The sequence below is a fragment of the Haliotis rubra genome, unplaced genomic scaffold (genome assembly GCF_003918875.1).
Source record: "Haliotis rubra isolate DU_JTF1 unplaced genomic scaffold, ASM391887v1 Scf428, whole genome shotgun sequence".
Lineage (NCBI taxonomy): Eukaryota > Metazoa > Mollusca > Gastropoda > Lepetellida > Haliotidae > Haliotis > Haliotis rubra.
Window position 1 is genome coordinate 341,964 of NW_025767111.1, and position 12,780 is coordinate 354,743.

The window sequence follows — 12,780 nt, forward strand, 5'->3', positions numbered from 1 at the left end:
ACCAACTGGAGGAATGAGGTCACGGGGGACTTCGGCTTGATGACTCACTATCTGATGTGAGTATGACCCTCCCAAAACTACATGGCACCAAGTGGATGGTTACACCAGTTAGGCGCACCGAGGAATCCCGGGGGTGAGCAAGGTGCTTGACGAAGGGACCTGTGTTTGGATGAGGAGCCCTGCGGGTGAATCAGTTGCTCGATGTGGCGACCTGTATATACACCGAGCTCATTGACACCATCCTGCATCATATCACGTTTCTTCAGGCCTCTGCTGATTGCGACCAGATGAACTACAGGACTCCCCGCATAGATAAAACAAGGCGTTACTCATACCACACCCACTTCCAGCATGTCGGTTACAGCCTTATATCACAGCAGTTTCATTGCTGCAATATAGGAATACAATTCCTATTGTTTTCACCAGCTGAATACAATCATGTATTTACATATACAGTGAATAGTCATATTCTATATATATCATATTCACACACACACACACACACACACACACACACACACACACACACACACATATATATATATATAGATAGATAGATAGATAGATAGATAGCGATGTCAATGTCTGAGATACATTTTACATCAACGTCAACGTCATTGCCATAGTGGATTATTGCTGAGTGCGGCGTAAAACTAAACTCACTCACTCATTGTCATAGATACATCCCAACGTCAATGTGTGAGATCAAAGTCAACGTTAGGACGTTTTAATGTCAATGCTACTTAATAGTAAAAACATTGTCATGAATATATATAAACAGTATATTCCAAGATTAAGCTTGCATTTCTGTGTAATTCAAGTCGTCGCATATATAATTAAGAAGAAATGGCGTGGTGGGTCAATGGATGTGGTGCTACACTCACCATTACATCAGATTGCAAACAGATCCAACGTTAATACCGTTTTAAATATCTCGCCACAAATATTCTACCTGATCTGGATATAATGGTTGTAACATGTTTTAATGACAATACGCCGACGCTTACCACCATCAGCCCAGACATAAATTCCGACTGTGGCCAAGTCAATAACCTAGTGATGCACACCGCAGCCGCTTGACACTGTTAAAGGAAATAAGAATTGATTTTCTTAAAGTCTCGCTGACCACAGTAGTAGGGAATCTCGTGGTGTTTCATCTGTTGTTGTAACATCACACATGTAGTTCTATGTTCTTCATCAGTTTAAACCCAATTAACGATGAATCCAGGATACGCGCTTGTCTCCTCCCGAAAATTCCTCGAATTACGTAAGCGGCACAGGTACTAGAACCCCTGTAACGTGATGCGTTGCTATCAGTTAATTAAAGTGAACCTATTTGCAGTCTCTGTAGCCTAAGATCGCATTCCCCTTCCAATAACCTACAGGACTTGAGTCAAAGGGACACGACCGACCCAGCCCTTCCGACACCCAACCTCACGTGGCGCGGACGCTGTCATGGTCATCTCGGAGTTTTTTTCTGGGACCCACTTGGTTCGACAGACCTTCCTTGACCTTCGTCCCGATCCCTGGGAGAATACTGCTGGGGTCCCCAACCACTAAAACCAAATTAAATCTGACCTCCACGACAGGGAGAACAGCATTAATATCGTCTGCCGATTGAACTCAGTCCAATGGTAACCGGTCAATATCCTTCATGAAACACCTTGGTTTGATCGGAGTGTAGACACCAGACAAGAAGAGCTGGATTTGGACGAGAGACATGCTAAGCCAGTTGACAGGGTGGAAATGCCGAGTTTAAAAAAGCGTAACGTTAAAAACATTGTCTTTTGGGGCGTTTAAAAGCCATTAATATCGCCACATGAACGCCCTTGGAATAAGGCGACATGCGTATGAATATAAATTGGCCATATATATCAAACTGACGGTTGTGATTAAGTACTGATTCTTACCTTTCTGAATAAACAGGCATACCGCTAGAACTAGCACACACGTCGAGGTAAGCCATTTCTTCGCTGACTCCATTTTCGCTCCTACAGAAATGTCAAAGTAGTACACATCCGGGCATCTAATTAGTGATCTCGGCAGCTGGAACGCTTGATTGCAAACACATCATAGCGCGATCCACGCAGAGAATTGCAGATGCACTCTGGAAACAACCACCGTCTGTCTCGCACGCTGCCACAACATGCGAGTATGTCCTCCGGCGCTGACACTGCGCGTTCCGCTCGCTCCTCGCACGCTCACGCTCTCCTCTACCACAAGAGTCCAACTACCTCCAATGGCGGCCCGCTACTAGCAACATGAGAGACTCGGCTGATATCGAGCGTTAGCGGTTCTGCAGAACGTAATAAGCAGAGAGACCCAACAACTACTGGAGACTGGTGAAACAGCCTAATGGCATTGGCACGAGAAGAGATATATCAGGCAGCGGTCATCTGGGGCACGGACACGGCGGACCAATATTTAATTGTCATTCGGCACAGGGTTGATCTCTTTGCACTGATTAGAACGTTTGTTGATGAAATTCACCAGTTTTAATATATTCAAACATACATGGTTCCAATGTTTAGTTTGGTTGTATGTTTTTTTTCAGTTTAACCCGTGTCACTGCAGATAGTTAGTATGCAAGCGACCCAAGATTAACAAGCGCGTAAACCCACTGGCACATGGTAGGTCAATTGTGGTATCACTGAACCCAAGAAAATCAATTCTATCCCTGCTAAGACCTACAGGTCCTCATGGAACAAGCTGGGCCTTGGTCACCATATGAGATCCTTGTTCGCTGACGACAAACATATAAGGCTATGTGAGGGTAAACAGGTGCCCGTCATCATGGTGTTACCAATTGGACCTTTGGTATCAAGAAACCGCTTGTAAAGACGTTACCGGTACAATTAAGGAAACAATGACTCGATCTAACACCCCGACAACCGGCACTGACCATAACGTGCCTGGTGGCTCCACCATCGTCACGGGGGAACAGCGTTTGTTGCGTTTCTTTAGTGACCTTTGGATCCTTCTGCGTTGTTCGTATTTACTTTTCTTTCTTAATTCTCTGTGCCTTTGAAGTCCACTTTGGGTCATCTTATATTCTTCATAATTGTGTTATAATTTGACTGGTCTTTATATTAAACGCTGGATCAAATCAATGTCCTGTGGGTCTTCGTAATATACCCCTAGCCTTGTGCACACTACTAAGTTTTCTTATTGTTCAGTTCGTCTTCTTACTCATCTAAACCCGTGAAGGTCCGGGTTAGAATGAACCTTCAGTAACCCATGCTTGTCGTAAGAGGCGACTAACGGCATCGGGTGGTCAGGCTCGCTGGCTTGGTTGACACATGGCACCGGTTCCCAATTGCGCAGATTTATGCTAATGCTGTTGATCACTGGATTGTCTGGTCCAGACTCGATTATTTACAGACCGCCGCCATATTGCTGGAATATTGCTGAGTGCGGCGTAAAACTAAACTCACTCACTTACTCTTACTCGTCTAAGGATCATACAATCAGGGTGTGGGTCTGAGTGCAAAATTTGTCCTCTCAGTTACTACTATACAGGTCTTCTACCAGTACAGATGTCAATCACTGAATGTCTGGTATGAGAATCGATTATTTACAGAAGGATTTCATATAGAAGAAAGATTTCTGGGTGTGGCGTTAAAAAGCAACAAGCACACCTGTCTTCTTACTATTGCAAGTGTTCTGTCTGTATCCCTACTAGTCTATGGGTTTTCCACAACACTGTGCACGTCTTTCTTCTATATTATAGGTCTCCTAAAAAATAAAGTGCTCTGCTCTGTTTTGACTACTCTTCACCTAATCACCGTGTCCTACTGTTCTGCGTGGCTTCTGTCAGTAGTCAGGCCTATTTGTCTTACTGTTCTACGGGTTTGCTCCATAGTGTATTCTTAAAGTCCAGATTGCCTTTAATATTATTGTACGAGTCTCGTTATATTTCTCCGGTTCATATGTAATGAAGCCCATTTCTGGTGTCCCCTGCCGTGATATTGCTGGAATATTGCTAAAAGTGGAGTAAAACCATACTCACTCACTCACTCACTCAATATACTGATGTCATCCTCTGACAGTAGAATGAGTGATTGAGTGAGTTAAGTTTTACGCGCACTCAGCAATATTCCAGCTATATGGCGGCGGTCTGTAAATAATCGACTCTGGACCAGACAATCCAGTGATCAACAGCATGAACATCGATCTGCACAATTGGGAACCGATGACATGTGTCAACCAAGTCAGCGAGCCTGACCACCCGATCCCGTTAGTCGCCTCTTACGACAAGCATAGTCGCCTTTTGTGGCAAACATGGGTTGCTGAAGACCTATTCTACCCCGGATCTTCACGGGTCTCTGACAGTAGAACCCCGTCAAGATATATGAATGATCCCTGATGATGATTTGTATTTGTCATAACGGCTAGAGTGAGTGAGTGAGTTTAGTTTTACGCCGCACTCAGCAATATTCCAGTTATATGGCGGCTGTCTGTAAATAATCGAGTCTGGACCAGACAATCCAGTGATCAACAGCATGAACATCGATCTGCGCAATTGGGAACCGATGACATGTGTCAACCAAGTCAGCGAGCCTGACCACCCAATCCCGTTAGTCGCCTCTTACGACAAGCATAGTCGCCTTCATAGCGGCTGGAAACCAGAAACCAATCACTGGAGATGTAGTTGTCTTTGTATCACGACGGTGTGGGGTGTATGTTTTTTGCTGTTTTTTTCAGCCGCCGTCTTATAGCTGAAATTGACTGCGGCGTAAAAATATTTATTTACACCCGTTTCAAACATGCAAAGTAGCGCAGTGCAGATGGATGTGAAGATATGTGTAGCTACCGGATGCTGCACAATATTCGCGTTGGCCGCCGGAAATTCAAGACAGGCCATTTTATTATCCCACTTGAAGTAATGTTACAGAAACATATTATCCGTTTGAGTGCGAGACAGTAAAAACAGTAATGGGATGATTCATGCAAGCACAAAAATAAACCAGTTGTATAAAAGATAAATAACACAAGATTAAGTGCAGTGAGGATCATGTTGCGAATTATACCTCCCCTGAAATATTTACTGTTAATTATTGACGACATTACCGTGCGTCTATGTAAAGCAGTTTCTGTAATTAAACGGAAGTCACGAAAAAGGGTTGATACAGCAAACATGTTGTTTGGGATGATTTGTACAACTTCTATTGTCGATGTTAGAAATATTTATTTATTATTCAAACCATCTCGTCTTGACCGGGGGATATCATGTGACCTCACGCCCGAGTATAGTAAAGACTATTATATTTGTTTATATCTATAGTTATACAGTTACAAAACAAACAAACAACTACACCCAAAACCCGATGTTAGCACTTGGTCCTGAACACAACATGGAGAACACATACCACAAAACACGGGTAGGTGAAAGGATGCAACAATGACTTGACAGCGTTTCGGTTCTGCCCAACATTTTCTCGTAAACCCATGAAGATCCGGGTTAGAATTGAACTTCAGTAACACATGCTTGTCGTAAGAGTCGATTCTTGGGATCGGGTGGTCAGGCTCGCTAACTTGGATGACATATGTCATCGATTATTTACAGACCGCTATATAGCTGGAATATTGCTGAGTGCGGCGTAAAACTAAACTCACTCACTCACCACATTTTCTCGCTAAAACCGGTGACACTGCTGCAACTTGCGACAATAAATATATACTTCATACTTGTTTGTTGTTTAACGCCGCACTCAGCAGTATTCCAGCTGTATGGCGGCGGTCAATCCAGTGATCAGCAGCATGAACCACGATCTACGCTATTTGGATACAATGACATGTTTCAGTTAGCGAGCCTGAGCACCCGATCCCGTTAGCCGCCTCTAACGACGGGTTGAAGAGGACCGATTCTAACCCGGATCTTCACGGGTCGTGCAATCCGTAACGAACATTCCCTCTACGTTCTACAAGTTATGCAAAAGTAGTATTGACATTTATGTCATAAAAGTTTTGATGAAGATATCAATTAATGTTTTTATATGTTAGTAAGTCTGACTAATGCTACTTTATTTGTTTATGATAAATGTTTATGGTTCACTTAATAAAATCACCTGTGGCGAAAGTTGGATAGCTTTTATCTTTGGTACCTTTAAGCCTAGGCTAAAAATAGACATCAGTTTTCAAGCAGTTGCTTCCAACATAAATCACGTCTTGAGTCAGTTTAGAAGGCGCAAAGCTCTTCATCCAGTAGACTGCCTATAGAACCAGTGGTGCGAGGCAGGCCTCTGTACAGAGGGTATAGAAGCGAGCTATCGACGCTGCGTGGAAAAGGTCTACAATCATAATCCCAGGCAACTATAGACAGATAAAGCTGAGGGAGCCCATGCCGCGAGGAAGAGCTCTCCATCATCAACGTGTTCAGATACAACATTAGAAAAATGTTTTCATAGTCGATTCTGTATCGAGAGCATATGTGCCTGTATGCCTCTTAATATATCTGCCAAACCTTTTTGTTTAGGACTTGTCTTTCTGAGGTGTCTCCGTCGACAATCAGAATATGTTTGTCTGACATTTCAGCTTTCCGCTCTGGAACCCACGATTCAGATCTGAGATTATAAATAGTTATAAATAATATTTGTGTTGATTTATCCACTCAACGAAATGTTATTGAAGCCCACATAAACGAAGAATAAAAATATGCATTATCAGTTTTTTAAACATTTTCATCTGGGAATGCCCCTCTTATCAAGAACTCCAGAAGGACCGTTCATTCAGGGTTCATAAAACGGTTGATAATATTGTTTGTACGTGATTATATTTCATCGTTGTGATATATAGAGGCATACCTTAGTGTTTTAACTAGAAACACAGGTATATGCAGTATTACAGTGGACCTTGTCATGCAGACAGACAGACATTTTATTCAGTAATAGGCCACTGGCCCAAAATGCATTCATAGATATGATAAGAGGATCTTGTCAAGAAGTCAATGAAATAGTTGTCGAGTAATCCGAAGCTCGAAACAAACATAGAAAACCACAGAGCCAGGATTCTGGTTGAGCCATAAAGTTACCTCATATTCGAAGATATCTGTAGACAACGGCGTTCGAGTTATCGAGGTTTTGCTCTACAACTATGTTCACTGACAGACTGGGTATGTTCCCTTCTCTCGGTAATTGTCAGTTGGAACAGTCTCACATATAATGTACAAATCAATTCGCAAGATATTCTAACCCTATTACACCATGCAAACATTCCAAGTTACTTTTATCATTTTACAGTTTAATACTAAAACAGGTTCGCGTATGGTCATTTTTATATGTTAATAAATATAAATCAAATATATATATACGCATGCCAATAACGGTTGTCTACCCTCCCCCACCCCCACCCCCCCACACACCTCCACCCCACACCCCTCCAATTAAAAATTTGAAGGGGTGACAACCATTAATGGCATGAGTATACTTTAAAAATTGAACACATTTAAGGATTGGCAGACATAAGGTAGTTCCCTCTTTTGTGGTAAGGCCTGGTAAATGTTCTTGTGTGCAGCACCGATACACCCATGTTCCTTGACGCTAATAGCCACGTGTAAAGAATGCACCTAGCCATGGGGTAAACTGCACGAACATAAAGCCCATGCAGAAAATACGATCAGCTATGCATGTTTATCAAGCTCGACCACCTGCACAGAAACAGTTTCACGTACCATATAGTGCCAGCGTATGGCTAGTCTGTCTCACAGTCCCTGAACCACATTATTGTCCTTACTGCCTTGCTCTCCCTGCAATACTAAAGCCCTAAATAAAGCAAGTCTAGATTCCCCCAGGTTCATTTTTCATCTGACTGGGGCTCTTTTTCAGTTTAAAGGGGATTATTTGTTGCTATCAAAATTATATATATTCAGAGACTAAGCGTTAGTCTAGCGTATGGCCATCAATAGCCTGTGGCATGCAGTGCACGCACGGCGCAGCCACAGATAGTACTTTAGGTCCAATAAACAGGAATCTTCATGAGGCTTCTCTGGTTGGGTGGCGGTTATCAGTCGGCCCTTTTCTATGGAATCCTAGATGTTGCATTGTCGCATTGTCGCCCTTTGGATGGATAGAAAAATATTATTCAAAACGCGACTATTCAAAATAACGGCAATGCGACAAATGGCCGAAATGTCGCGTTGTTGCATTGTCGCGCTTTGGTTAATTTCGCCCTTATTGCTTGTATTTAAAGAGGGCGACAACACGACAATGTCCCTTCTAGGAATCTTTCCTGGCAAACATTCGTGGACTGTAATGGGCCATGGGCCAAACCCTTTAATTGTATAACTTACCTCCAAGTTTAAGGTGAAGAGTGATGTTCACCATAATTGTGCCAGAAAGTGATATATATTTGGAAATAAACAATGTTTTCCTTACAATATATGGAATTAATTATAATTAGTTCTAACTGTATTTATGTCTGTAGTTCTGTTAACTCCGAACAGTTATATCCCGACGTGTCAGCTTAACTTTGTGAACGGATGGCCACTTGTTGAAATCAGATATCACAGGAATTGGGTTGACAAAACAAGGATCACAATCGGATCGAAAATACGATTCAAACCAATGACTTATAAACCATGACAGATAATTGTTTTTTGCATTTCACACGATTAGCATATATAATAAACTATAACGAACTCAAGGAAATACTATATTAGTTCCTTATAGTTAGTTAAATGCATTTCGATAAAGATATACAGGAATCGGGCTGCAAATAGAGTTCGATATATCCTTACCAGTATGTTCGATGTAAACGTATTTTACATGATTTATACACTGACTGTGGCTACTGAAGACATGCATTTAGTGGAACCTCTTTAACTCCAATAACATTATTATCATTTTGGACTTAATCCTCCCCACAGAATCTTAATTGAACACTAATAGCAGTATTCTACTTGTCACAAACTACCAATAGGTCGATATTTATCAACAATACGGAACAATACGGGTTTATGTCAAGAGGCATGGTAAATAATTAGGTAACCTCAAGGACTAAATCCTATTATACTGCAGTCAAAATCAAAGCCATGCTTTGTCCATTTCGGTTAAGGAAATGACCACATGGGTTCTTGAGGGTTAAATGGGGGGTGATTAGTTGATGGTGTCTTGTAACGCTGTCGGTATACACGCCCTCGTCTTGTAGTTAACGAGGGGACTAAGTGATATGGCTTCATACCCTCCTCCACGCTGGGAAGCGTTATGGGTACTGACACTTGTATCAACTCATTATCAGAGGGGAGCCCAAAGTAGGGTTAATGTCATACCTACCCTGGAGATGGTGTTGCCGAACTGAAGAAGGAAAACCTTGCTGTCCTTCTGGTTCTCAATAATTCTCATCAACATACAAATATGTTCAAAGTTAAAGTGATTAGGCGAGTTAATATTAATGCCATGTTGGATGTATAGGATCCTTATTTTAAACTATCTGTGCCATGTTCCTATTTATCAATAGGATAGATGTATATTATTCAAACCTCCTCTCATTTTCTGGGATGATTTTAGACGTGTTGGCGTTAAATATTGCTTTGGTTACTAGACACAACTATGGGGACAAACACCCTTGCTAGCCCGTCGGAAATGAGTGTAGGACGACGTTTTGTCTTTAAGGCGCTGCATGGAGAACTTTACAAACTCCCTCAAATTGCCACAAATTTCCCATCTTGTCCCTATCGTTCTTCAGATCGCTGGGGGACATACCACCTCCTGTCATACTTCAATACCGATCTTAATTATCCCAATTCATTCATTATCATCATAAAATTATTCCTAGCACCTGATATCTTTTACAATTGTTAGTTATATCCGAGTTCCCCTCACTACTTCAAGTTTCATAACAATATTGACCACGAGCCCATTAAGGTTGTATTACTAAAACAAGGAGAGTTATTAAGAGATTTGTGTTCAGTGGTTCTTGGAATCATCCGGAACTCTGGCATCGGTAACAACTGAATGACAGTTGACGAGTTCAATTCCGAATTTGTTACAGATTGTTTGTTGCACCGGCGATATTATATCTGCCATAATGTTTACGAAGCACTGTGGATTGGTTTGCATTGTCCCATCATTGTTATATTGCCCAAACATTAAACTATCAAGACATTGGCACATACGGGAACGACGCAGGAATATTCGTTCGGCATAGTAACGTTCCGGGTTCGATTTCCAGCTTATATGACGTTGAAACTTGGTGTAGCAAGCCATTGGTTAAGAACATTGTTAAAAGCGTAATTAACACACCCTGTCAACACTCACTGTCGCACTGCCCCACTGCTGTCAGATCGCACACTATAAGACATCCTGTTATCAACACAAACATTCTCCACTGTTTTCAAGGGACTCAACAATCAGAAAAGCCGTATTTGAAAATAACGGGTCACAGCGTTAAAATGTGTTTAAAGGGCGGCATCTGTTTTGCTAGTTCTGAAGTGGGGTTATTGTATAAATACTTTCTTGGTGCAGGTTATGATGACGGGGTAAGTGCCCGGGAAGTAATTCTATTCATTCCATCCACCAGTAGACATGACAGAAACGATCATAGCTGCCATTGCTCATTGTTCAGCTGAATCACACAGAGGGCAATAACTTCGTCCATCACGTTAGGATTATCGAATATTGTCTGAGCCATGTGTCGGGCAGTTACCCAAACGGAAGACAAATATATTAGTGAGTATAGAGTGCACAATGTTCCATTTATCATGGCTTTCAAGTAATTAACTAATTATATCATTCTAAAGTTTTTGTCTGAGATTATCTCGTTAAGCAGTCTAAGTTATTGAATAGTCATGTTATCCTCAAATAATAATGAGGACGTGTTCTTGAAGTAATTTCCAAATCAACGATTAACCTAGAAACCGTTACTTATAGAACACACTGAAATGTGAAATACGTACATGACCATATGAGTGCAAAGAACAATCACTAAGTTCCATTAAAACTCATAATTTTATATTTAAAATCAACAAGAAAGGCAATACATGGACACGTGTAGGCTGCAGTAGAAATAGGTCAGGTGCCCAAGTATTAAGTCCAGATAAACGTGCAGTATTTTTTCACTCTCGAATGTCCTGAAACAGGCCTGTTAGTCCGTTCTGGAAAGTGGATGAGAATAAGTGAATAAAAGGTCTCTAATCGCCCCATGTAAGAACCAGACTTCTAGAATCAGTCCCAACCCATAACTCCTGGATATATCAAGTTATCAAGCCTGTCATGTATAAATATCACCATAGGTAGATATCTCCTAATTACTCAGCTGACAACACTCGACATTTTACCACCACTTCAATCAGCTGCTGCCACCGACATTTACTACAACATCACAGTAGCCTGTATTGCCACTTAACAAGCACTACATATATTCTCAAACTACCTCATGGGCATTCCAGACAGAGTAGATATTGGGCACCATTCCACAGTCTCGTTAGATCGGTTTGACCGTTTAACATAGTTAAACATATAACAAGCAACTACATTTTACTAATTAATTAAGTCAGTTTGGACTGAACAGGAAGTTGGAGAAAAGATATAATTTAAGTTTGTTCAAATGACAAAAAGATTGCAGGTATGGTAATGCATTTGAATCTCGCACATTAGTCATGTATAAAACACATCAGTCCCTCAGCCTGTTAACTGTTGAGTTATACTTGTGTAGCATGATAATGTACCATGACTGTATATTTTAGTACATAACATCTGTTCCATTATGTCACATTCACATTGCACTTAAATTATATGCATTTATGTGGGCCAAAGGCTGAAATATATATAATCTAATTTACCATTTGTAATTACAGATTACGGTGGATCCGGTGGTTGTAAGGTGTGGCCTGGCTCCATGTGCACAAACACTCAACACATCATCCCTCATGGAACCAAACACTTGCCACATACATATCGTTTCTCATTAAGCTAAGCACAAAATACATCAGTTCTTATGGAACAGGCACTAGTTTCATCAATCTTCATTGAACCGAGGACTCATTACATATTTCGGCGTGTGTAGTCCACTGCATGTATTATTCACATGGGCATGATTTTTTTTATTCTGACAATTTACACAGAAACTGCATTTGCAATCATGTTTTGGGTGGTCGTTTTGCCACCTTTCTAAGGATGCAGACAATAGTCTCGTATTTTTCCGAAAACCATTTTCAAAGAGTGTGGTGCTTGAGAATATTATTGAAAACCCCAAATCCAAATGACAGTAGCCAATGGGGAGATGACAGCATCTCGGTGAAGTGAATATGATACCACGCTAGACAGTGGGTGTCAGACCTGGTACTCGCCGTATCCTGTAACGTACCATCGGTACCAGATGGTCTCCAATAAGATGTCTACAACATTGTTTCAGGCTACATAACCTTAGCGAACGTTAATCCCAGTAATCTATGGCTCACTATGGATCTGTGATAGCAAGAATAAACCCAGTAAATATAGTTTAGATTGTGGAAGGTACATATTTGGGCAACTAAAGATACAAATAGTTATAAATGGCCTCCAAAAACCGTAAGATATATTGTTGCTACATCCACCCCACCTCTGTAACTGCCATGGTTACAAGATGTGACTGTGATTACGGCTACACTGGACATTAGCACATACTTAACATCTGTCAATGTTTAGTCAGTGTTAATATTACGAGAAGGATCAATTCTGATAATGGGCTTCTGATACTGCAGGAACACTTGCTGCGAACTGAAAACAGGAAAGGAGCACATATTAATTATAAGACGACGTACTATTAATAACCAGATATTATCACTACTCAGATAATGGTTACTGT

At 41.2% G+C, this 12,780-nt stretch overlaps 1 protein-coding gene across 1 annotated transcript in view; it reads right to left on the minus strand.

Annotated features, from left to right (window-relative positions):
• LOC124288880 overlaps nt 1–2,325 on the minus strand; it is a 30,713-nt gene extending 28,388 nt beyond the window's left edge. The window contains exon 1 of the mRNA XM_046725457.1: nt 1,911–2,325. Coding sequence (XP_046581413.1) covers nt 1,911–1,983 — 73 coding nt within the window. The 5' untranslated portion in view covers nt 1,984–2,325. The remainder of the gene's footprint in view (nt 1–1,910) is intronic.
• Nucleotides 2,326–12,780: the final 10,455 nt, after the last annotated feature.